Consider the following 25,381-nt stretch of genomic DNA (forward strand, 5'->3'; position numbering starts at 1 on the left):
AGGGTTCACTGATGTTGGATGGAGCCCATCGGAGGACAGTTTGCCCAGAACCACATCAGCCTTGGAGCTGGCCCAGCTAAAGCCTTTTCTAACTCTAGATGAATATTAATTGTAGCATGATATTAGTTTAAATGCTGCTTATATGACAAAACAGCTTCTAAGTGGTTACAAAATGCTGAATGACTCAAGATTCGTGGCTGGAAATCTGAAGGAAGGGGGAAGAAATAGAGTTGGGGTAGCCAACGTGGTGATTCTAGATGCGGTTGGAGTCCAACCACCATCAGCGCCAGTAAGCATGTAGAGTTATCAAAGATGAAGGAAGTTGTAGTCCATTTGTATCTGGTAGGAACCCAGTTGCCTATCCTTGGAACAGAATGCCTTAAAAAAGGCATACCGTAGCTCACTGGCTGAACAGGAGCATTCCACTCTATGACATTTTGCCGCAGGTCCCACTCAGAGAGGATCTTTCCAGCTTCACAGTTCTCTTACTGTGAAGAACTGTGACTTAAGTATATTCTATTTGCATAGTGTGCTAAACACCTGTCAAAGAAGCCATGTGTCGTAATCCTGTTACCAAGCAACAGCGTGCAGAGCTTGGTGGAATGTGAGGACAGACTAACAGAAGATAAGAGTCTCTGAGATACACTTGGTGGAGTCAGCACACAAAGTCAAGTCCATTCCGAGGGTCAGGCAAATAGCAATCCACATAGTCAGATAATCCAGAGGTCAGGGAATCCAATGGTCATGAAGCCAAAGGTCCAGATGGAGACCAGGAAGCAGAAAGGTAGGACCGGGAACCAGAGGCATTGTTTCCAGCATCTGACTGCTGCTGAGAGCTCTGTTGAAGAAGGCTGAAGCCATCTGGTTCTCATCAGTGCCTTCTCCCCCGTGTCCTCAAAGGCTGAACAGCTGCAGCCTTCAGGTTGTTCAGCAGGTGAAACTAACTCCTGGCCCATAACAACATGTGGGTAGAAGCTTTTACATTGGTCCCAACTGGTATGGGAGGAACCTTAGAGGAGGTGGCAATCACAACAAGCAAGGTATCCGTAAAGGGAGATAGTACAGTCCCTGCGTAAGGGCTATGCTACTTCAAAAAACATGTTATAAAGCCGTCCAGAGAAATCAATATAAGATGAATGAAAGAGATCCCCTCTCAATTTCTTTGAGCAGCACTTCAAGCATTGGAAGACAGTTCCCTGCGATTTAACATTATTTTTAGCACCAACTGTTAATATGCTTACGGGTCTTACATTTTCGCTACAGTTACTGCTACAGAGTTCTCGTTACTATAACTGACAGTTTGCTGGCTAAGCCCCATAATTAGGTGGTGAAGTTGTTTTCTTTGCCATCTGGATTTCAGCCACCTTCAGAAATGCCATCCTTTGAATAACTACCCTGCATTGCTCTGAAGCAGGGAGGAAAGCCACAGGAAGAATGGAGATATCTTATGAACAGACCATTAGGGTTGCAAACTCTCAATCCACCCAACTGATATACAGAAAAACAAAACAAAATGGAATTATTATAAAGTTGGCCTTCCTAGAAGAATGCTGCCATGGGGGAACCATGAGAATCTGCCTGATGCTTGGCAGCAGTACGTGGAATAGAATACAAGACCTGTATGGTACTACCACTACAAATGATAATTTGAGTTCCAACAATATGGTAAGCAATTGCACCAAATACATGCCTCTTGTTCCCATTTTCATGTGTATCATGCCAGAATGGGGAACCTTTGCTACCCGTGGGTCAAACCTGGCCTGCTAAGGGTCTAAATTTGGCCCATAGGGCCATTTTCCCCATCAACATAGTTGATGTCAGTTGTGGGGTGGGCCCTGACGTGGCTTCAAAGGAATGAGTGGGAACCTGAAGTGAGTTCCTGATAGTTCTTCTGCTTGAGAAAAAGGGGTGCTCATACCTCTCAAGTTCTCCCATTGCTTCTGTGTAAACCACACAGAGCTTTTTACTATATCAAGTGGCAATTTTTCCATAAATAAGTATATAGCATACAAGTGGCGGTATAGGTTGGGCAAGGATTCAAGCCTAGATCCATATCTAATGTACTACCCATAAGATCTCTTTAGTTCACTGGCTAACTCCAGCTACTTCGATCCTTTGTGTAAAATCTTTGGTGTCTAGGTAATGATAAGGACACCACCAGCAAATGTTCTGGTAGCACCTGATGCTATGAAACTGCTGAAGCTGTTGCAGTAGATGTGATCAGTCCTGGGAGGATGTCCACATATAATAAACGTTTATTTTTAAGACAGTTATGAAAAATGACGAATGGTAAAAAAAAAAAGAACTAAGCTTTGCTTTTCCCCTTGTAATCTATACCTCAGAAGACAAATGTGTTCGTTTCCAATAATGGTTCTTGTGAATCCCCTGCTATGCTCAGAGCCTGTCAACACACTCAAAGTTAATGAGCAAAGAAAAAATAACCAAATAAAAAAACACCACAGGAGTAGTAATAGTATTGGAGCCAAGGTAAAAGGATGAATTAGTACTGGTTTTTTATTCCGTCCTGTATTTTGTGCTCCTGACTTGTAGAGATAGCTAGAGGCTTTTCTGCTCATAGACTCAGGGAAAAGAGCTTCAGTCCTAAGAAGCTGGGATGCGAGTGGCGCTGTGGGTTAAACCACTGAGCCTAGGGCTTGCCGATCAGAAGGTTGGTGGTTCGAATCCCCGCGATGGGGTGAGCTCCCATTGTTCGGTCCCTGTAATAAGAAGGAAGAGGAACCTATATTCTCCCAATGCAATGTGTAAGGTGCCATTGCCATTCCTCAGTATGTATGTTTGCTCCTCATACACTTTGAATTATGGTGCTGGAGGAGTCCCATGGACTGCAAGAAGATCAAACCTATCCATTCTGAAGAAAATCAGCCCTGAGTGCTCACTGGAAGGACAGACCGTGAAGCTGAGGCTCCAATACTTTGGCCACCTCGTGAGAAGAGAAGACTCCCTGCAAAAGACCCTGATGTTGGGAAAGATGGAGGGCACAAGGAGAAGGGGACGACAGAGGACGAGATGGTTGGACAGTGTTCTCGAAGCTACCAACGTGAGTCTGACCAAACTGCGGGAGGCAGTGGAAGACAGGCGTATCTGGCGTGCTCTGGTCCATGGGGTCACGAAAAGTCGGACACGACTAAACGACTAAACAACAAACAACAACCACCTCATACACTTCTGGTTACATTATCCTACAACCTAAGTGTTATCTTATAGCCATATAGACTGATCCGCAGCACAGACAGATCCACTGCAGCCATTAAAACATGGGAAATTCCACCAAGGTTGTGTGCTGTGTGGTGTTTCTTGGTTCCCATGTTGACGGGTGCATTAAAAACTAGATCTTAACTGTTGCCACTTGTCTCTGCTCTGTAGGCTCTTCAATGAAGGCTCCCCCCCCCAAAAAAAAACCCCTCACGTTTTTACATTTTTTTAAATAGCACATCAGAACACATGATGAGAGCAGCCTTAACCCCTTTCAAATAGTACAGCATAAATTAATTAGGAAATTCTGAGAGTCCCATTACATTCACATTAGTGTCATTTTAGTTCCTCTCGATTAATGGCCTGGCACTTGGTACTCAATGAATAAATTAATGAGGGGCCACTTCAGCTTAAGTGGAGATGGTTGCCCTTTGTTGAAAACTAAATGCTTCTCCAGGTCATAACTGGATTGCTGGAACTAGCCAACCCACCAGCCTTAATACTATAAGACTGATGTGGGGCTGTTTCAATGACTTCCTTTTTGATAGGGAGGTTATCTTCTTGTCCACCACAGAAAATGGGCTCCCTCTGACAAAAGGTTCTTATATTAATTTACAAGGCCTTTAATAACTTGGGTCCAGGACACCTCAAGGACCACCTAATCCCTGATTATTAAGCTCTTTGCTGGAGTCACTGTTAGTGGTCCCGCATGGTTCGGATACATGGCTCATATCCATCAGTACCTATGTGCTCAGTATTGTGGGCCCAGCTTTATGGAACTTCCTTCCAGTTGAGGTCAGACTTCCTGTTGAACTTCCAGGGTCTACTGAAGCCTTTATTATTATTATTATTATTATTATTAGCTGGACACTGAGGTCCAGCACCGAGGGTCTTCTGGCGGTTCCCTCGCTACGAGAAGCCAAGTTACAGGGAACCAGGCAGAGGGCCTTCTCGGTAGTGGCACCCACCCTGTGGAATGCCCTCCCACCAGAGGTCAAAGAGAACAACAATTACCAGACCTTTAGAAGGCATCTCAAGGCAGCCCTGTTTAGGGAAGCTTTTAATGTTTGATTTCTGTATTTTAATGTTTTGTTGGAAGCCACCCATTTTTATCCATTTTTACTTTTTCAGTATTGCATTTCTTGTTCACCACTATTGCAGTTAAATATTACATAAATTGTTTAAATAAAATAACACAAAACTGGATGTTTGAGCATCCCAATTTATTAATCTGATCCTTTAGAATCGGAGCATTCCAACTCAAAACATCTAAGCCACTTTGAAAGTGTCAGTTCTAGAGTGTAATGCTCACCCCATAAGAAGAAGCAAAAGAAAACTATTTCCTGTGTCAAATATTTAAGGGCGTATTATTTGCGTGATACTCATATATCATTCTATTCTTCTCCAACAGTGTGATAGACACAAGTTGCTTCCATTCAGAAGAAAACGAAAACACATTCCAGGTTGCCCTTAAGTGTCACATACTTATTTTGCACACATCCTAGCTATGGTGTAGTATATAAATGCTATGAATTAAATATAAGTAACTAGCTCTAACTGAGATGTTACACATTACAACCATGTGCAATTTAGCATACCCTGCAAATTAAGATTCCACTTCATGTATCTGATGAAGCGCCCCTTCCCAACAACACTTGTGCTATTATTAGAGGGAATCTGCCAATTTTGGTTTCTCATTTTTCCCATCTTAAGTTCAGTTCTCCACATCAGTTTGCCATTTTTTAAAATAAAAAGGTTGCAAATTCAACCTTTTGTGAAAATTCAACAGGATTTTAGTGTGAATCTAATGCACATGTTCGTATGGAATTGTACCTAATATATACATTTTTCCCAAACAATTTTTCCTAAGAATTAAGTTTTCCCTATTATACTGCATTTGTTATGTTATTTTCACTAATGCCTGCAGATGTATATGCACACTTTTACCCTAGCCTACACATTTATAAACACATTACCTGGCTGGAGAAGTGCAAATTTTGAAGGACGGCCGTGTTCCGCTTCACATTTGTTTAGGAAAGCAAATTAGGTAGTTTAACCTTTTAACGCAAACTGAATCCAATCCCCCCCCCTCCAACCTAGCCATAATAAAAAATGGTTGCCACAAAACTATTTGTTGTTTTTGCTGAACAACAAGCTGCTGAACTGCAGCTACCTCTCTGGAAATTGTACAGGACTTTTCTAAATTATTTTAACTGTCTGGTCATTTGATTCATAGCAGAGATGACAAGCATCCCCGAGGAATGTCAAGATTATTCACACACAGACAGTCAGAACCCTGGGTGGAGGTTCCACTCATTTCCTGTCCCACCCGCTTCCTTGGTCATTTCTTTAAGAAAAACAAGTTAGTCCATTGACGTACTTCATCATACTTGGAATGTCAATGGCCAGCAACACATCATCGTTACATATGCGATAGAATTTCTGAAGTCTGGAATAAAGTAGACAGCTATTCATAGCCTCAGTACATGCATGCACACTGCCAATATCAAAGTTGTGAGACGAGATAGGATTTTAGAGTGTGAGGAGGCAAAGAGCCTTTTCAGTATCACTCTAGGCAACAACACTGGTAGGGGACAGGAAGAATCCAAAGGAGATGCTTCCAATCGCTTTCTTTCCTTGCTCGTTCACAATCTGTGCAGTCCATCTTACCCTTGCTTTCCTTCCTCAGGTAGTCCATGAATATTGTTTAGCAGGTGACCTAAATCAAAGCATGCACCACATTCAGGGCACGAATCCACACATCCCACAGTTTAACAGGCCTGGGGCTGCCGGTGTCCAGAAACATATGAAAGCATCCTAAGATTATCAAGAAATGAAAATATTTAAGTGGTGGGGGATATAAAAAGGACCGAAAAGTCAATGAAAAAAATTGCTCACACCCACAAGAAACCCAGGAAAGAGTTATTATTCTCTGCTTTTGGAACAGAAGCAGGGAGGGCATTATTATGCAATAAAAATGACATTTAGTAATAGAGGTTGCAGAAACATTCCCCTGGAACAGCTGAAGAACTCAGTCAGAAAGTATATTATCATCATCATCACAATCATCATCATCATTTCCTATTAAATTTTCTTGTCCCTTTTTTGCCATGGCAACTCAAGACGACCTACAATATTTTAAGTAAAAACGATAACAATGACACATTAAAACTAGCAATAAATATACTGTATATATAAGCCATTTTTTTTATTTTTTTAAATTACATTAAAACATCCCACCTATGCAGAAAGGTCATAGATAGTTAAAAGCTAGATGCCTGGTTAATTGGATTTCCCCCCCCTCCTGACACCTAAATATCTACACTTTCTAAGCACACCAGCAATTCAATGTTTCATAGAATTGTAAATCCTGACGATCATCTAGCCCAACCCCTTGCAATGCAGGAATAGGTAGCTGTCCTTTATGGGACTAGAACCTGCAACCTTGGTGCTATCAGCAAAGATCTATCCAGCAGAGTCAGAAACATTCCCACTGCTATTTATCACTAAAAAAAACACACCACTATTCATTTCTTGAGGCATTTGATGAGAGGGAGAGTTAAGGCACTGAGGGACTTGATTCAGTTTGCATTTAAAGGTGAACTTACCTAATTTACACTTTTGGGAACAATATACAAACCGAAACGCAGTCATCCTTCAAAATTCACACTTCTCTGAGAATTAATGCATATACTAAGGTAAAGTGTGCATTAAAGTGCGTATATGAGTGAAAATAACATACAGGTGTATTATATCTAGGAAAACTGCTTTGCAAAAATTGGAACCTTACGAAAAAATTCCGAGAGAAAAATGGATATTAGGAGAAATAATCACTTAAATGCTGGTGAATTTATATGAGGGTTGTTTTTTGAAAAAAATGCTAACTAATGTGGAAATGTGGAGAGCGGAAATTAAGAATGGAAAACAGAGAAAATGAGAAAAACAAAAAATGGCATCCTAATACGTGTCTTGGGAATCTTGCATCTCGGAGGACACAGAAGTGGCAATGTTGAGAGCCCACTATTCAGTGCTGACAAAAGCAAGAATATCAAAGACACCACAGTTTTGCATGAAACATGAGAAAATTGGCATCAGTACCAAGTCGGATGTGCCATTCAGAAATCCCTATGTCCCAGCATCTAGAAGGCTTATAAGGTACTCTTGAGCTCTCCCAAATGAGGTCACAACCATGCTGTTTCCCTTCAGTTATTTATTTTAAGGGGGGGGAATCTCTTTCTCAAAATAGCAGCCATGACGACTAAGGCACAGGCCATGTTCTGGGGATTAAATGACTTCCCAGGGTTAATGGCTTTGAGCAATTTATTCCTCTAAGGCAGTCATTAATCCCTCAGAAATGCCACACGCCTTCAGTTGTTTTGCTTGCATACTGACTGGCGTAAATACAGAACCATACGCCATGCCCTGCAGGGACCCAAATGTGCACATTTAAAGCAACCAGAGCACATATCATGTTCAGAAAAGATACATAGTCCCCACCAATCAAATCTGCAAGAGCTGGTTAACTTTCCCTCGGGTTACTTTTAAACGTGTGTAACGTTTCAGAATGCCTTATTAATTGGGCTGTACCAGCATCTTATTTTAAAAGAACAGTGCTGGCAAATGGAAATATTTGAGCAGCTGCTATTTAGAAAAAGTCAATATCCCAAGAAGAGATACCTTGGTTCACAGATTTAATTACACTGATAACGGCAGGAAGAGCAAGAATCAATTATTTATTGAAACGGATTAAAGGTTCATTCTTTTGCCCCATGTATTTTCTTTCAAGATCATTTACACTTTGTTTCAAGATCATTACACTCTGCCGTGGTTTCCCAACCCCCCCAAATGCCTATGATAGACTACAGCCTACCAAAGGAAGCCAAAAGCTATGTGAATTAAGTAAAGGAAACCCAAAGATTATTACTTACCATAGGGCTGGAAACACACTGCCTAGCCCATGGGTAGGCAAACTAAGGCCCGAGGGCAGGATGGTCCGGGAATCAGCATGTTTTTACATGAGTAGAATGTGCCCTTTGATTTTAAATGCATCTCTGGGTTATTTGTGGGGCCTGCCTGGTGTTTTTACATGAGTAGAATGTGTGCTTTTATATAAAATGCATCTCTGGGTTATTTGTGGGGCATAGGGATTCGTTCATTTTTATTCCCCCCCCAAAAAAATATAGTCCGGCCCCCCACAAGGTCTGAGGGACAGTGGACTGGCCCCCTACTGAAAAAGTTTGCTGACCCCTGGCCTAGCCAAAGGGAAAAAAGGAGCCATGCTTCAAAGGGTTGGTGGCACAACCCAGGGACTTTGTTGGGGATGTGGGTTAAGATCAGCACAGATATCAGTTTCAATCTCAGTTTCTGAGTTTCTGACCTGACATTCATTTCCCCACATCCAGTCTGCAATTAAAACCAGCATTTCAGCATGAATTTCTCCCAATATACACATTTTTTTGCAAAGCAAATTTTGCTAATATAGTGCGTTCTGTATGTTATTTTCACTGTTAACTGCATTTACATGCACCCTTTCCTCTAGTCTTTGCACTGTTGGGCACATGACTTGGCTGGAGAACTGCATTGCAAAATTTGGAGAAGTGCGAATTTTGGGGGCTGGCTGTTTCTGTTCACATATCATTTTGGAAAGTGCAAATTTGGTATGTTCTCCTTTCAACGCTAACTCATACTCATTCTCCCACATCCCTATCTCAGAGTCCCTGGCATCTGCCTCTAGGACTTTGGAGAGCTCTTGCCAATCAGAGCAGGCAATACTAGGTAAGAGGCCAATGCCAGCTTTCTGTTCTCAGTTCAGCAAGATCACTGGAACAGAGTTTGTTTTAGTGAAACCACATTAAAAGAGGTTTCTCATTACTTCCTGTGCATCTTTATCATTTATGTATTTTGGATTTTCCAACATAGTTAAAATGGTCAATGGGGGGGGGGGATATGTAGCTTGCATGGGTGAAATTGACCAGGGCAAAGGATTTTTCTTATAACACAGACAGTTAACAGCTATAGCTTTCTTCTATTTTGTGGAAACAAAATAAAAAAAAATCCTTCCAGGCCTGTAGCACCTTAGAGACCAACTAAGTTTGTCATTGGTATGAGCTTTCGTGTGCATGCACACTTCTTCTTCACACTTCTATTTTGTCCTGCAGCATTTAGACTGACACTTTGACAATCAGAAGATGAGCATTTTGATAGCAAAAGCAGATCTGATCACACTTAATACAGTGGTACCTCTACGTACGAATTTAATGCGTTCCGAACACACATTCTTAAGTCGAAGAAATTTGTAAGTCGAATCACAGAGGAATGCATTGGGAGAAAAAATCCGTAAGTCGAAGCAACCCTATCTAAAAATTCGTAAGTAGAAAAAATCCTATCTAAACCGCATCCAAGATGGCGGACGAAGCTCCGTTCGTAAGTAGAAACATTCGTAAGTAGAGTTATTCGTAAGTAGAGGCACCACTGTATTAGCTATTTAAGGTCTGCTCCTTTTATCTGGATAACAAGATGGTAGTAGATATGTTTCAAGAGAAGCACCACCCCTTGAGTGTGCATGTTTTCATCATTTCTAACGTTGACAACTACAAAAAATAATGTTACGTGGCACCTAGGAGCTGCTCAGAATGGCACTATTTTAAATATTGCTTTTAAAACACGACACTCGGGCAGCACAAACTGCAGAAAGCCAAGCAACATTTGTCCTAATGCTATGGCCTTCACCCTGGGAGACCTTCATTCCATTTACATTTAGAAAGACCGTTATGCTCTGGAGATGTTGCTCCAAGGATTTCAGCTTCCAATGGGCCCTTGAGGCAACATCTCTTTTCTCCAGCTGCTCAGCCGATTGTAAATACTTAATGCATTCAAATGACCTGAAAGCTCCCACTGTGTGTCTGTTCTGGCATCCTAACCTCCACACTGACATCAAGGTTCTGATCCCAAAATATATTGCTATCTAAATAGAAGCCTCTCTGAAGGGACGTTTCATAAGCAAAAGCACATTTGTGGCAAAGGCCGAGGTCAGCTTGGACATAAGAGGCAGGAAAGCTTCTTCATCTCCCTGCTATGCACGTCCCTCAGCCCATCCTTCATGTGCCGCTGTCATCTCCCAATGGCAGACTGTACGTTTTGCCCTTCATCCTCTAATTGAATTAATAATTACTTCCTTTTACTAGTCCCCTTACGGCTGATCGCAGGAGAATAACATATTTACAGGAAGGATGGGGAAATATTATTACTTTGCTAGAATTTGCATTATTCACAACAGCAGCTTAGCACTTGGATAATACAAGTCGGAGCTGCAACAAAATGTTGCAGCATGGAGTGCTCCCTGTTCAGGATTCCAGTTACTCCATTCCATTTTCCCAGGGTTTTGTAGTGGGGGTGGGTGTACTCAGTCAGCTCTCCATGGCCATTCAGCCATTCATTATAGTTTCCTCTCCATCCCATGGACTTTTGGTACACTTGCAACTTCCCCAAAGCCTCCACATCCTTCCCTTTAGTGTCCAAATAGCACAATCTTAGCTAACATAAGTAATAGCACTGAAAATCCAAACACCAGAAATAGAAAGAATTATATATAAAGCCTATAACATATTCCATCTTCATTAGCCTCACAGCAGCCCTGGAAGGTAGGCAAATCTTGCCTCCATGTTGCAAATGCAGGGAGCAGGGGCGAGGCTAAGGAGCCAGGGCTTGCCGAAGACTATCAAGTGGCCAAGATGACAGTTCACATCCTTACAAACTCAGTTAATTCAGAAATAAGTCCCTTGAATTGTTTCCAAGGAAATATGCCTAGGACCAGTCAGGTTGCAGGCCTCTGCCCTACCCCAGCTGAGTCTACTTTTGGATACCAGCTTAGCATTAGGCTTCAACCTTTTCCAAATCTGCTGCTAGGCTGGCTAAGCAATGCCTTTTGATAACAGTTTCATTTGGAAGAGAAATGTGACTGTCTCGAGAGGGGTGGGTGGGTAAGAAAGGGAGTTTTTAATTTGTGTGTGATGTTTTGCTTCATGTTCTGCAATATACTTTTAGTACTTTGTGGTCTGAACACTGAGCAGATGTGATTTAAGAGTGGAAAATTAGGAACACCCTTCTCTGAGTTTTTTTCCAGGCTGCAGAAATGCAAAACTGGCTTTTAGTATATTATAGAAGTGCCAGCTCTGGTTTGGTGGTAATCCTCAAGGCACGGGACTTACTTACAAAATGAATTTGCCCAATCCTCTTTTAAAGCCACCCAAGCTGGCAGCCATTACTTCCTTGCATCTCATGGCCAAACCTCACTTTAAAGGCATTTGCCCGCCATTAGGATGTTAACTTTTAATCTACAAAATAAAAATTCCTTCCAGTAGCACCTTAGAGACCAACTAAGTTTGTCATTGGTATGAGCTTTCGTGTGCATGCACACAGACCAACACGGCTACATACCTGTAACTTTAGTCTACAGTTTGTGTCATATTTTAAAGAGAGATAGTAAGGAGCAGCAAGGTGCTGCAGTCTTGAGAGGGGGGTGGCAGGACAAGATTAACCTCAAGATCTCTGCATCAACTACTTTTACCCTTGCAGCAGGGAGAGAAACAATCTAAGGCAGGCATCTCCAAACTGCGGCCCTCCAGATGTTTTGGCCTACAACTCCCATGATCCCTAGCTAACAGGACCAGTGGTCAAGGAAGATGGGAACTGTAGTCCAAAACATCTGGAGGGCCAAAGTTTGGGGATGCCTGATCTAAGGCTAAGCACTCCCTTCCCACCCATCCCCAAAACTGCAACTCCCGGTAGCTACTTTTTGCTAACACACACACCAAATTACACATGATTGCATTGTAGTGTGGCCCTCAATGAAGTTCTCAGTCAAGATTCCCAAAAATCTCAACAAACTCAGCTTTCAGTTCAACTGGGAACAGGCCTTTTGTAAAAGCTAATGGGTCGTGATTGCCACACAGCAAGACCCAGAAAACGCAGCAGGCATGGCTAGCAACAACACAGTTTTCTTAGTATCAAATCAATCTTTTCCTCTTCACTAATTTGATCCTTGGAGAAAGATAGAGAGACGAACAACACCAGGGATAGCAATTAATGTCCTCAGTCACATTTCCTCAGCAGGAGCATTTTTAAAAGTTTCCAAAGGTTGTGTATTGAACTGCTGTCGCTGTCCAAAAAGTAACTCTGCCCAGATCCTTAGCTGCCTCTATTACTCAATGATTAGGGTTGTGCGGAAGAGGCCTAGTTGCTTTGTCAGACTTTAAAGGTCAGGACTTGACATTAGAAGTTGCACATTAAAACATACCCGGACTGTTAAAAAGGACTGGAAATGCAACATTTTGGATTTTGACTAATGGAACCTAGGGGTGTAACCATCACTTAACAACCTTTCCTTGACCAAAATAAAAAATAGTGGCAAAGGATCTCTGGTGTTCTGTTCAAAATAAGCTCTTCGGCACTCTGCGTGTGCAACATAATATATAGTCAGGTTGTGAGAAACAAAGACATACACAACTGCACACAAAACTCCACACATGGCAATCTGAACGAGGGATGGAGGGGAAATTTGTTTGGTTCTGACCTAATTCAACACTCCCAGATGTACATGTGGATTGGTTCAACACAACTGCCAATCAGATCATTTTGCAATGAAGGGTCAGTTCAAAGAAAATGCACATTTTTTAAGGTGAAATACGCTGAAAAACTTACAAAGGGGGAGGAATGCATATGATACATATTAAATGCAATTTAAAGTGCAAACTAAATGCAAATCTTTCATGCATTTTATTCAATCTACCAAATAAAAAGGGATAGATTGAGCAGTTGCAAAAGTGACAAAGGACAGAACATCTGTCCCTAATCTGAACTGTGACGAGCTCGTGGTACAGATTTCTGTCAGGTGCTTGGAAGTCTTGCTACAGGGAGCAAGAGAGGCTGTGTGTCACCAGAGAGAAAAAGGCCACAGTCTCAGACACTCATCTCAGAAATTTGTAGCTGCTGCATGCGGATTATCTACAGTAGCGCTAAAGATAATATCCCATTAGCCCTTGCTCCAGACTGCCAGTTTCCCCACTCAGATACATGATAATCTGAAGTGGCACAGATTTTCCCAGTAGAAGAAAATGTGAAAAATAATTCCAGAGCTTGCTGAAACAACGTACAGTACCATTTATTTCGCTTAGTTCTACACTCTTCCTGAAGGGGGGATAGAGCACTCAAGAGCAGACTAATTGAGGTTAATAGACATGACTAACTGAGATTCATTAATTTCAGTGGGTCTACTCTGAGCAGAATTTCGCTGGGTATTACCCATTATTTCAACAGATATTAATGAATATTCAAATATACCAGACTTTAAAAAATAAATAAATCACAAACTGATGGGGGAATGTGGAGAACTGAATCTTAGAATGGGAGAGAAAAAGGAAACGGAGAGAAATTCAAAATGGGCAGATTTGTGCACCCACATTCAAAGTTGGGTGCACCCACATTCAAAGCAGATTTGTGCACCCACATTCAAAGTGCACCCACATTCACAATATTAAGGCTACCTAGCCGCTAGAATAACTGATCTTTTGCCCTGCGACAGTTACAAAATAAACATAATTGCCTCAGCTCACAATGTGTCCAAGTATGTGATACAGTCATACCTCGGTTGAAGTACGCCTCGGTTTGAGTACTTTCAGTTTAAGTACTCCGCTGACCCGTCTGGAACGGATTAATCCACTTTCCATTACTTTCAATGGGAAAGTTTACTTCAGGTTAAGTACGCTTCAGGTCAAGTACAGACTTCCAGAACCAATTGTGTACTTAAACCGAGGTACCACTGTACATGGTCCACAGCTACAGGAAAACAGTTAATTTCCCTAATTTCGTCTAAAATATCCCGTTACATTTAGAAATAATAATTAATGACACTGTAGTGTGACTAAGGTAATAATATATCATCACAGGGCTTGCGGCTTTTTTCTCCAGTCTGCATGTATTACAGACAATAATGCTGAACTGGGGCATCTCCTGAGGGCTTCCCCCCACCTCCTATGACATGAAAAAGTGACATATATTTTTTAAAGCACTACATTAACAGCGGCTGCACTGAAGATGAGGTGGGAGGCTTATTTCATAGGGAACATAGGGAGTTGCCTTATACCAAGTCACACCATTGGTCCAACCAGCTCAGTACTGTCTACACTGATTGGCAGCGGCTCTGCAGGGTTTCAGATGTGCTGCAATGGAGGTGCCAAGGATTGAATCTGCGGCCCTGGAGGAGTGGGAAGCCACCCTGGGGTGGGGAGAATTGCTGGTTTGCTCTGGTATAGGGTGGTGGTGGTGATGATATGATTCCATTTTTATTTTGCTTTTCCTCCAAGTCACAGGAGTGAGTAAAATGTGTGTATGAATTCAGCAGCACTTAGTCCATCGTGGTGGTGGTGCCCGTCGCCCCGTCACCCCCGGTTGCTATTTGGTTAATGTCGCTAACACTGTTTTATAGATTTTGATTTTGATTTTAAATTGTCCAGTAGCAGAAATATATATAAAAAAATAATAAATTGTCCAGTAGCACCTTAGAGACCAGCTACGTTTGTTCTTGGTATGAGCTTTCGTGTGCATGCACACTTCTTTAGATAGTACATGAAAGCTCATACCAAGAACAAACTTAGTTGGTCTCTAAGGTGCTACTGGACAATTTTTAGTATTTAAAAAATATATTTTTGCTGTTTTATAGATTATGAACGAATTATAGGATCGTGAATCCTATATTACTTCTGTTGTAATTGTGCTGTTTAGCTTATTTTCTAGGGGGTTGGGTTTTTATTGTTTTTGCTAATAGTGTTTGACAGATTGTAATTGTTTTACTGACAATTTGCAATTGTATCGCTGATGATTTGTTAATTATGCTATATGATTTAAGTTGTGTTTGTGATGTTCTATCATGTTGTGGTTATTTATTGTTTGCAAGCCGCTTTGCAAATCATGTGAGGGAAAAGCAGAACAGTAATATAATAAATCAAATCAATCGAATCCTAAGAGTTGAGAGTAGTATGCATGGCACATTCCCCCAACAAAACTAGGCATTGTGACTGAGTGGGGATAAAACCTAAGGAGTCACATTTGAAGTCCAGCACAGTTACATCACACTGGCTCTGTTCTACAGGAGATATATGCTGCGCAACTGGAAAGCAAGGGTGCATCATATGGCTTGGCCAAAGTTCAGCACTCTTAACTTCCATTGCTTTCAATGGGACATTTAAGCCAATGGCTCACTTTTTCCAAATAATCTCAACTGAGGCAGAGGGACTAGTTTATTAAATGATGGCAGGGGAGAGCTTTGTTGATACTGACCAAGTTTCATGTCATTTTTGCAATAGAATCAACTCCCATCAACCCCAGTCAGCTTGGCCAACAGTCCGGGCTGATGGGAGATGTAGTTCAGCAACATTTGAAGGGCCACACGTTCCTAATCACTTGTCTACATTGGTTGGCAGTAGTTCTCCATGGTGTAAAACAGAGCCTTACCTGGAGATGCCAGAGATTTAACCTGGGACTTTATTATGACTTTATCATGTGCTCTGCCACTGAGCTACAGCTTTTTTTTTTCCAGCACCCCACCCTCAGCAGGCATTTAGGTTGAAATCCCATTCTCCTACTAATAAAGGCACACTGTTTGGTAATGCCGTTTCTCCACAGAAGTTGTACTACACGCGGGAAGACATCTGGATCCCCCCACAACTGAACAACTGTGCATTTATTGCACAATAAAAAAACATCGTCTGGAAAATCCCTTAGAGTAATATCAATTAATTCCTCTCCTGTTGGACGCCTGCTGCTCTGACAGGCAGTAATTAGACATACTGCTATAATTTTGCAGGTTGCTTCTGGAAGCAGAATGAAATAACTAGGGGTTGGCATTGTACATCAGGCTGTTTCTATTAACTCTCTGTTCTGTTTCTTTACGCTTGATGAGCTTTTACACATGAGCAATCAGTGCCTTCAACTATACTGATTAAGATTATGAGCTGCTTGTGTTTACTGTTTGTAGTTTCATCAGGCTCCAGAGATGGGCACAGTAGGTAGGCCTCTCTTGATCTGTTTTTATAGAGTCACACACTGTAGTTTCACTCATTAATCATCACATTCTGGATGGAAAAGAGAAAGCATTTAAGGTAGTAAATATGAACACTGTTCAATAGGAGTTAAGTAACTGCATTCTAACAGATAGATAGAAAGATAGAGCATTCATGCATTAGAGCTGTTGTTAAACAAGAATCATTTTAATTACTGCAGTGCAGGGTTCCTCAGTAGGGTTGCCAGACTCAATAGAGGACAGGACTTCTGTGCCTTTAATTGCCCTGCTCTCTTTTGAGTCTGGAAACCTTAAAGAGAAACCAGCAGACCCTTTGTTTAATTTCCAAGCAACTTCCAGTGAGCACTCAGGGCTGGTTTCCTTCAGAATGGATAGGTTAGATCTTCTTGCAGTCCATGGGACTCTCAAGAGTCTCCTCCAGCACCATAATTCAAAAGCATCAATTCTTCGGCGATCAGCCTTCTTTATGGTCCAGCTCTCACTTCCATACATCACTACTGGAAAAACCATGGGAAAACCATGGAATTAAAGAGCTATTATTCCTGAAAACTGGAGCCCTGATCTTTTTATGAAGCAGAGCTCTCTGTCTCACTAAGTACTAGGTTTAGCAGCCAGCAGTTAGAGGGTGAACAACTGGGATTTAAGGCAGCTGTGGCAAAGCAAGCATGTGTGATTGCTAGTTGTAACAGAATGTGGTTAAACTTTGTTGAAATCAATACATCTCAGCACATCAACCCTGAAATAACAAAGCATCAAACGGCCTCAGTTACGACCTACAATTCTTGGATCTATTTATCAATTCCGCCAGATGGATGGAGACACAATGCCTTTAAGCAAGGCAGCCTCCCAGCAGTTTGGCTTCTTAATGAGCAGAAAGACACATTTTGAAAAAGAAGGTTGAAAGGTAAATAAGGTAAAGAATGAGAGTGCAGGCCATTGAGATTAGCAAAGTCGCAACACAAAAACATTTAGAGGAGAGTTGAATCTTTGACGTTGGATTCGAACTCCCACCGGCCCCAACAAACATGGACCATGGACAAGGATGGCAGTTTCTATAGTTCCCATTAAACCTGTCTTTAAGGGACATGTACAAGTCAATGACACAACCTGTTCCTGTAATGCTACACCTCTCATGGATGTTCACTGAATGCAAAAAGAACTTACGAAAAGCTCCTCTCTGAACTGTTATGCCAACTCTCTGTACTTGCACTTGATCCAATGATGCCATTTATGTGAAGACTTTCTCTTTGACTTCAATGCTGGGGGTAGTTCAACAGGCACGAAGGGAACAGTTGCATTGAAGTTGCTGTTGGAGCCATTGTGTGGGTAGAAGCTCCAGGTATATCTCACGTTGACATGTGACATGAAGCAGGAAAGCAGAAGATGCACTCACTAGACCAAGCTTAGCTGTGGTTAGCAGAAACCAACCAATTTCAAACCATTGTTTCTTATGAATCCTGTTTCCACTATATATACTTAAGTTAACCAGAGTTTAGTAACACTAAACTGTGTTTAATGTAAAATGGAAGTTTTTCTTAGCCTTACCAGATGATCAAGGAGGGAGGACTATGCTAAGCCCCAAACTCATCTCAGTAACATTAAACCATGGGCTTATGTTGTGAATGAACTGGGCCAATAACTCAGCAACAAACCTAAGAGAATCATTTTTTAAAAAAGAAATCCAAAAGGATGTCTAAATTGGTATGCAAAGGTAGCATCCATACTATCCAATTAAGATCCTTCCTGCATAGGAAAACAGGATCAAGACCCTTCCTGGAGAAGGGTAGTAATTTTCTTTCCTATTACCTTGCCAAGTCTTGTCACTAATTGCTTATGATTTGGTTCTGTTTTCAACTGCAATGAAAGGATCAGTGACACCCACAGATGTGCTCAAGCCTCAAATATGTTGTTGGCAAATTTTGAACCTTGGTTGACTTAAGCTCTGTGGGCTGGTTGGTAATTAACTTATTTTTAGCCCAGTGCATCCCTACAAGGCCACACAAATTACAAGATGCTGCAGTGTGTTGCTTTTCTAAGAATACACTTAGCAAATACAAGGAGAAGTTTGGTTCTTTCATCCAGTTATTCCTGACTTCTGTCTAACGCTACCAGACATATATTCATTGGCCCTTCCTCCTGCCAGCCACAGCTGGGAGGGAGATGGAATACAGAAGCTGTCTCGGTGTTGCATTCTGCTGTGGGTAACTTTCCCCATACACCATGTGAGTGTGTTCAACCTATAAACAGATTTTAAATACTCAGTTCCATGCATGATATATCCGTAGGTAGACTGGGGGTATACGACATAGCAACATCCAGTTCATATTAAACCCAATGCTGGACACAATAAGGGCCTGACATTAATACAATGTTAACATGCTTTTAGTGATGCTTTATCAAAGTTACTGTAATTTCCTATATTTTTATGAAAATTGTAGTCCATAAAAATATATGGGTGGGATTCAACTAATGAGCTCTGCACAAGGACATCTGCTTCTGCTATGGGCCTTTCCCTGCCTCCTCCCTCTATGCCCCCCATGCTCCCCCAAATTTAATTCCTCCCTACATTTATCTAAATCTCCACAAAGAAATGTAGACCCAGCAGGGATGGGCAAATCTATTTTCAGGTCCATGTCATATCCATTTATTTTTTACCCAAAATTCCAATCCACAACCCAATTATGTTGTCACAAAACTTGGAGAATATTTATTTATTTAATGAAATTCCTATCCCATCCTTCCTCCCAAAGGAACCTGAAATGTGAAACTGGGTGAAAAGCAAAGTTGCAGTCCATATATTCAGCCCAAGAAGTGCAGAAACAGCTGGAGCATCCCCTTCCCTTCAGTATCTGCAACCTAGAAGGGTTTAATAATGGGGTTACACTGTCCCTGAAGGAGCAGGTTCATAGCTTGGGGGTACTCCTGGATCCTTTGCTGTCGCTTGAGGCCCAGGTGGCCTCGGTGACACGGAGTGCCCTCCATCAGCTTTGGCTGGTGGGCCAGCTACACCCCTATCTGGACATGGATCACCTAACTACTGTTGTCTATGCACTGGTATCCTCAAGGTTAGATTACTGCAGTGCGTTATATGTAGGGCTGCCTCTGAAGACGGTTCAGAAACTTCAGCTGGTGCAGAACTCAGCGGCCAGGTTGCTCACTGGAACTAGATGGTTTGAACATATTACACCGATCCTGGTCCAACTGTACTGGCTACCGATTAGTTTCCGGGCACAATTCAAAGTGCTGGTTTTGACCTATAAAGCCCTAAATGGCTCAGGACCGCAATACCTTAAGGACCGCCTCTTCCCATATGAACCTACCCTGAGATCATCTTCTGAGGCCCTTCTTCGTGTGCCTCCTCCTTGAGAGGTCCAGAGGGTGGCAACACGAGAATGGGCCTTCTCTGCAGTGGCTCCCTGTCTGTAGAATGCTCTCCCCAGGGAAGTTTGCCTGGCGCCTTCACTATACGTCTTTAGTCACCAGGCAAAAACATTCCTCTTCAACCAGGCCTTTGCCTAACCTGACATCCTATACCCTTTTTAAAATGCTGACCTTCAGGTATAGGGCGGTATAGAAATAAAATAAATAATAATAATAAGGGTATTCAAAGCCTATTTGGGCATTCTACTCACATATAAAGCCTACGCACAAGTAGGGAATGGACATTTTAAGCTCTGCTCCCTGTGTTGCTATCTCCATCTGCTCCTGGAGGGTGATCAAGATAAGATCCTAAGAACAGCTCTGTAGCAGGATCAAGTCAATGATCCACCTAGTTCAGCATCCTGTTCTCAGATTGGCCAACCAGATGCCTGTGGAAAGCCCACAAGGAAGACTTGCGTGCAACGCCGCACTCCCCACTTGCGGTTTCCAGCAACTGGTATTCAGAGGAGCACTGCCTCCTAGTGATGTAGGGCCTAAAGCCTTGTCACTACTTGTGTGTAGGATTTACATGTGAACAAATAGGGCTTCAATGTAAATGAAGCGATTCCCCCCCTCCCCCAGAGCTTTAAAATGAAGGAAAGCAATAAAGTATTTTTACACATTCTTCCCAGGGGCAAAATATTGCTGGGAAAACACAATGGCCCTGGCACACACAACTTTGAGGAATGATTTCTGGATGCCACACAACAAATGATTTGGTGCCCCAAAGAACCCATCTGTTAGCATGGAAGAAGTCATACTTTCAATAACAACCAGGGATATTGTAAAGGGTTTCAAGATGTAAAGCACTTTCAGAGTTTTTAGGGCCCCTCTGCAGGACCAACAGAACCAAGGGAGAAAGTCCTGACTCATAAGACTTCAGATCTGTCCCCAAATCCTACTTCCCATTGCTGAAGCCTCTTTACTTTCTCCTCGCTGTACCCTTGGTTTAATAATAATAATAATAATAATTATTATTATTATTTATTTATACCCCGCCAGCCAGGTTTCCCCAGCCACTCTGGCTGGCTTCCAACAGTAAATGAAATAAAATAATCTATTAAACATTAAAAGCCTCCCTAAACAGGGCTGCCTTCAGATGTCTTCTAAAAATCTGGTAGCTTTTTGACATCTGATGGGAGGGCGTTCCACAGGGCAGGCACCACTACTGAGAAGGCCCTGGTGAAAGAGGTTAAAGAAGGGGAAATGGTGAAAGAGGAGAGGCAGAGATAGGGCAAAGGAGTGGATTCTGTTAGGTGGCTGCCCAACGCATTGCAACCACTCTTCCTCTTCCGAGCTCACGTGGTCAACAGCAAGCTGGAAAGTACAGCCTGCATGAGAGGGTCTAGCTGAGCAGGAAGATCTGCATGGTGCTCCCCAGATGATGCCAGGGTCAAACACCACCTGTCATTTAATGACAAAGTGCTGACAAAAATCAACTAAGTATTTCTGCAAATTGTGGAATAACTGTATTAAACCACACAACTAAGGCAACAACGGGGCCATTCAAGACGGCAGCCTATGATCACCTCACTTCACCTCTCTCCTCCACCCAGTAGCTCTCTTGCTATTTTCACTCCTCTGATCTCTGATCTGTGAATGTCAACATGACAGCGTCTGCTGGAATATTGCTCTGCCATGCCCTTCATGCATATACATATACTGTGCAAAAACTATCCAAAAAGGCGGATGGATGTTAGGCTGAGTCAATCTCTCTTCTTCTTCTTTCTCTCCCCCCCCCACCCGCTCCTTCTCCAACTTCTCCAACTCTCACCCCTTCCTTTAATGCATTGTGAACAGAAGATGCCAGTGTACTGATGGAAATTCTTGATGTGTGAAAAATGTCATCTGCTTAGTTCAACAGTGGCTGTGAAAAATTCTGGCCTTATTCAAACATGCATCTAAGTGTGAACCTACCCAATGTGCACTTTCCGGAACAAGACGTGAACCAAAGCACAGGCATCCTCCAAAATGTGCACTTCTCCAAAATGTGCAATGCAGTTCCTCAGACAAATAGTGTGTGCATAAGTGCATATACTTAGGGCGTTATAACAGCCATGTAATATGCTATAAAATTTTAAAATTGTGTAGTGCTCAATATTATTATAATGTATGAACTGAATTGTATTATTCTTTTGCTGGTCTTTGACCGTATTAAAGTTTACTACAAATATACTTAGGGTGTATATTGCATTAGAAAAAAAAATGCTTTGCAAACAATGCATATAATAGGCATATTTGCATACAAAAATGCGTCTACTGGGAGAAATTAAAACAAAACTGCTGATGAATTTTCATGAGGTCTTTTTTTTTGTAATTGCAAACTGACGAGGAAACATTAAGAACCAAACTTAAGATTTAAAAAATGAGAAACTGAAAGAAATTGAAATTGACATACAGTAGTCACCTGTCCCCCATCAAGATATACCTGAAAAGGAGGAAAAGAAAGAAGCCATATTGCAGAGAACTGTGTTTCCTACTTGAAGCAGGCCAGGAAACCTTTGCATCTACCCAGCTTGCAAAGAGACTGGAATTAAGGCCTTTTTAATGTGTTTGTATGTTCTTATCTTCCTTCATGACCTTTGGCAATGGGAACAGAAAAGTCACGAGCACATATTGAATGTTTCCCAGCAAACCCCAGAGGCGATAAGTCAGAGCGGTTAAAGCTTACTTTCCTCACCAGTCATTCCCTGAAAGCGTTCTAAGGTTTTATTATTTCCCCTTTTGGCAGGCTTACTTTCTTCCTGTTGAAAGTTTTATGTACACTTTCCAGTTAGCGACAGAGAGCCCAACTTGCTCGTGTCAATAAATGCTGTTGCCCTAACTTCCTCGGACTCAGAGTAAAAATGGAAACTAATCTGAGTTCATTTTAGAAGCAAAAAGCAAGGCAAAGGCATATTGAGAACAATTTTGACATTCTCATGTCATAGCCAACACGTATCTCTCAAATGTCACCAGACCCCTCTGAAAATTCCTGCTTAATCAGTGGGAACCCATTTTGCAAGCCCTACAGTGATTCTTTCCATCACCAAGTAGCATTTGAAATATTTAGTGGCTTGTTAAATCTAATGAGTGAGATTTATTAAGAATCACTTCCCTTAATAGCTGCCCACGTTTCACAAAATGTTATTCATTAAGGTATAAATATGAAATAGGCAGCTGTTAAACCTTAATAACTATGTTTAATAGCTGGGCTGGCATTTCCCACCCTCTGCAATGGCAATACTTCACTGCTAGCAGGAAATGCTACTCTCCAAGGTATTATTAACTTATTTAAAATATTTTACCCCCTGCTTAATCTGAAGATATCAGGGAGGAAACAACAGTTCAATAAAATAACAAAATGCATCAATAAATATCAAATCACAGAATGAACCTCTTTCATAGCAGGGTATCATCAACAATATCAGAAAACCCATGTTTTGTCCCCCTAAATCACAACTGATAGCTACATGTCAGTGAACAAAGGCTTCAGACAAAGTGGTGCCTTGCTAGACGAATTTAATTCGTTCCACGGGTCCTTTCTTATAACGAAAAATTCGTCTAGCGAATCCCATAGGAATGCATTAATTTTTTGGATTTTTTTTTGCCCATAGGAATGCATTAATTGAATTTCAATGCATTCCTATGGGAAACCGCGATTCGCTAGACAAATTTTTCATAAAATGAATTCGTCTAGCGAGGCAACCTCCGCTAGAAAAAACCTTTCGTTAAGCCAAAATTTCGTTAAGCAGGGCATTCGTTAAGCGAGGCACCACTGTACTTTAAAAATGGATTCATACAGTAACATTTCAAAACATACTGGAAATGGGAATCTCTTCGTGGTGAAACAAAGCCAGTCATGGTGTTTTCTGGGTACATCACCATTTGAAGAGAGACCATTATTCGTGAGAACCAGTGTGATGTAACGGCTAGAGGCCTGGATTAAGATCAGAGGTCAAATGCCCATTCAGCCATGAAAGCTCACTGGGTGACCTTGGGCCAGTCACTGCCTCTCAGTCTAACCTACCTTACAAGGGTAGTGCTCAAACATTGCTAGGGTGGGGGGGGGAGCTGCTAAACTGACTTCTGACTCACAAGTAACCCAACCAGTAATTAGCCAGCATGGAATGAATGGATGAAAGGCTAGAGCTGTTAAGAGGCTGCAAGTCTCCAGGATTATTATTATTATTTCTTTGGGCCACACATATCTGCAACATTTTGGCTACCTGCAATTGCTTCCAAACAATATCCAGAAAGGGGGAAAGAAAAGCAACATTTAAAGTCTTAAGGTGTTCCACGGTGCCTATGCGTTATCTCTTCCCTATTTCCCTATCCACAGGAGATGAGAATTCACTAGAGCTCTCAGATAAGAGAAATAACTTTGCAAGGAAAGTACACAGCTTTCCCGCTGCCTTAATGCACTCCACCAGGAAGCAAGACTATTTATCAGGGAAAATAACGGAACAGCGTGTGTGGGAAGTGGGAAGAACTGAAGCTACAGCACTACGATGCTTACCTGGGTTGGATTGTACAGTTCCTGCAGTGGGCTCCTCGACCCCTTCCGGCAGCAGATGTCCATTCCAAATGGATTCCTACGTATTACTGGCAGGAAATAAAGGGAAATTAGTCAGGTTCCCCAAATATTAAATGATTCTTAAAGCATAAATTAAAACAATTAACACATTTCAGAAATGAGGCTGTATTTCTTTCAAAATAATAATGAAAGCATTAACCATAAGAGTGGGTCTGAAGGGGTGGGTAGGGTTCAGCTAATTAAACATAGCATTATTATAATCTGTTGTTGTTATTGCTTAAAACACCTTCTTGTTCCAAAATGCAGCAGGCAGATTACTGGATGGGGTACTGTTTACATTTCCTATAACCCCCCCCCCATTTGAAAACAACGGCATTGGTTGCAGTTTCATTCACAGTGCTAAAGTCCTAGACACCTTTGCTCCCCCAAATCTGAAATATCACCTCTTTTCCTACAGACCGCAGTGGGTGCTAAGATCAGCTTTTGGTAGTTTCACCACTCTCAGAAGATTTGGTGCAGGTGGTGAGGAAGAGGGTTTTCTCTGTGGCACCCCTAAATTGTGGAACTTCTGCCCCACAGAGATGTGCCTGACATCTTCACTATCCAGCTTTCATCACTGAAGGCTCACCTCCTTGACCTTGGCCTTTTAGGACCCTATACTTGTGATTGTAATTTTTAAAGAAACTGTTTTAATGTTGTATTTTAAATTGTATCCCACCTGGGGACCTTGGGGTGAAAAGCAGGTAATAAATCATAACAAAGTAAAATAATTATAATATATTTAATACACCACCAAGAGGTTTGTTTTTTGTTTTTCAAAGCAGGCTCTGTGTTGATATATACATCTTTCCCAAAGAGAAACAATGAAAAACATAATTGCATAGGTATTGGGATCAGCTGACTGTCACATAACTGATTCTTATAGAATAGATTCAGTTTGTAAAACACACTGAACTTTACCTAAGGATCTTCAGTCAGTTGAAACGCAAGTTTCAGCTTTTAAATGCTGACCATCTTACAAGGAACTTGTCACAAACAATTGGAAACTGCGAACACCTTCTTATCACCTCATTCACTTGCCAGAACAAGGAAAATCCATCAATCACTCTGGTGCTCTGGAAGATGACATCACCACTCCTACCCTTTAAAAAGTCCCA

General features: G+C 41.7%; 1 protein-coding gene across 4 annotated transcripts in view; it reads right to left on the reverse strand.

Moving 5' to 3' along the window:
* Positions 1-25,381, reverse strand: part of CHST11 (carbohydrate sulfotransferase 11) — a 175,924-nt gene that overhangs the window by 80,464 nt on the left and 70,079 nt on the right. For all 4 annotated transcript variants that reach the window (XM_035126811.3, XM_035126810.3, XM_035126809.3 and 1 more), the window contains one exon: positions 24,207-24,292. In XM_035126811.3, coding sequence (XP_034982702.1) covers positions 24,207-24,292 — 86 coding nt within the window. The remainder of the gene's footprint in view (positions 1-24,206; positions 24,293-25,381) is intronic.

The sequence above is a fragment of the Zootoca vivipara genome, chromosome 9 (genome assembly GCF_965207765.1).
Source record: "Zootoca vivipara chromosome 9, rZooViv2.hap1.1, whole genome shotgun sequence".
Taxonomy (NCBI): Eukaryota; Metazoa; Chordata; class Lepidosauria; order Squamata; family Lacertidae; genus Zootoca; species Zootoca vivipara.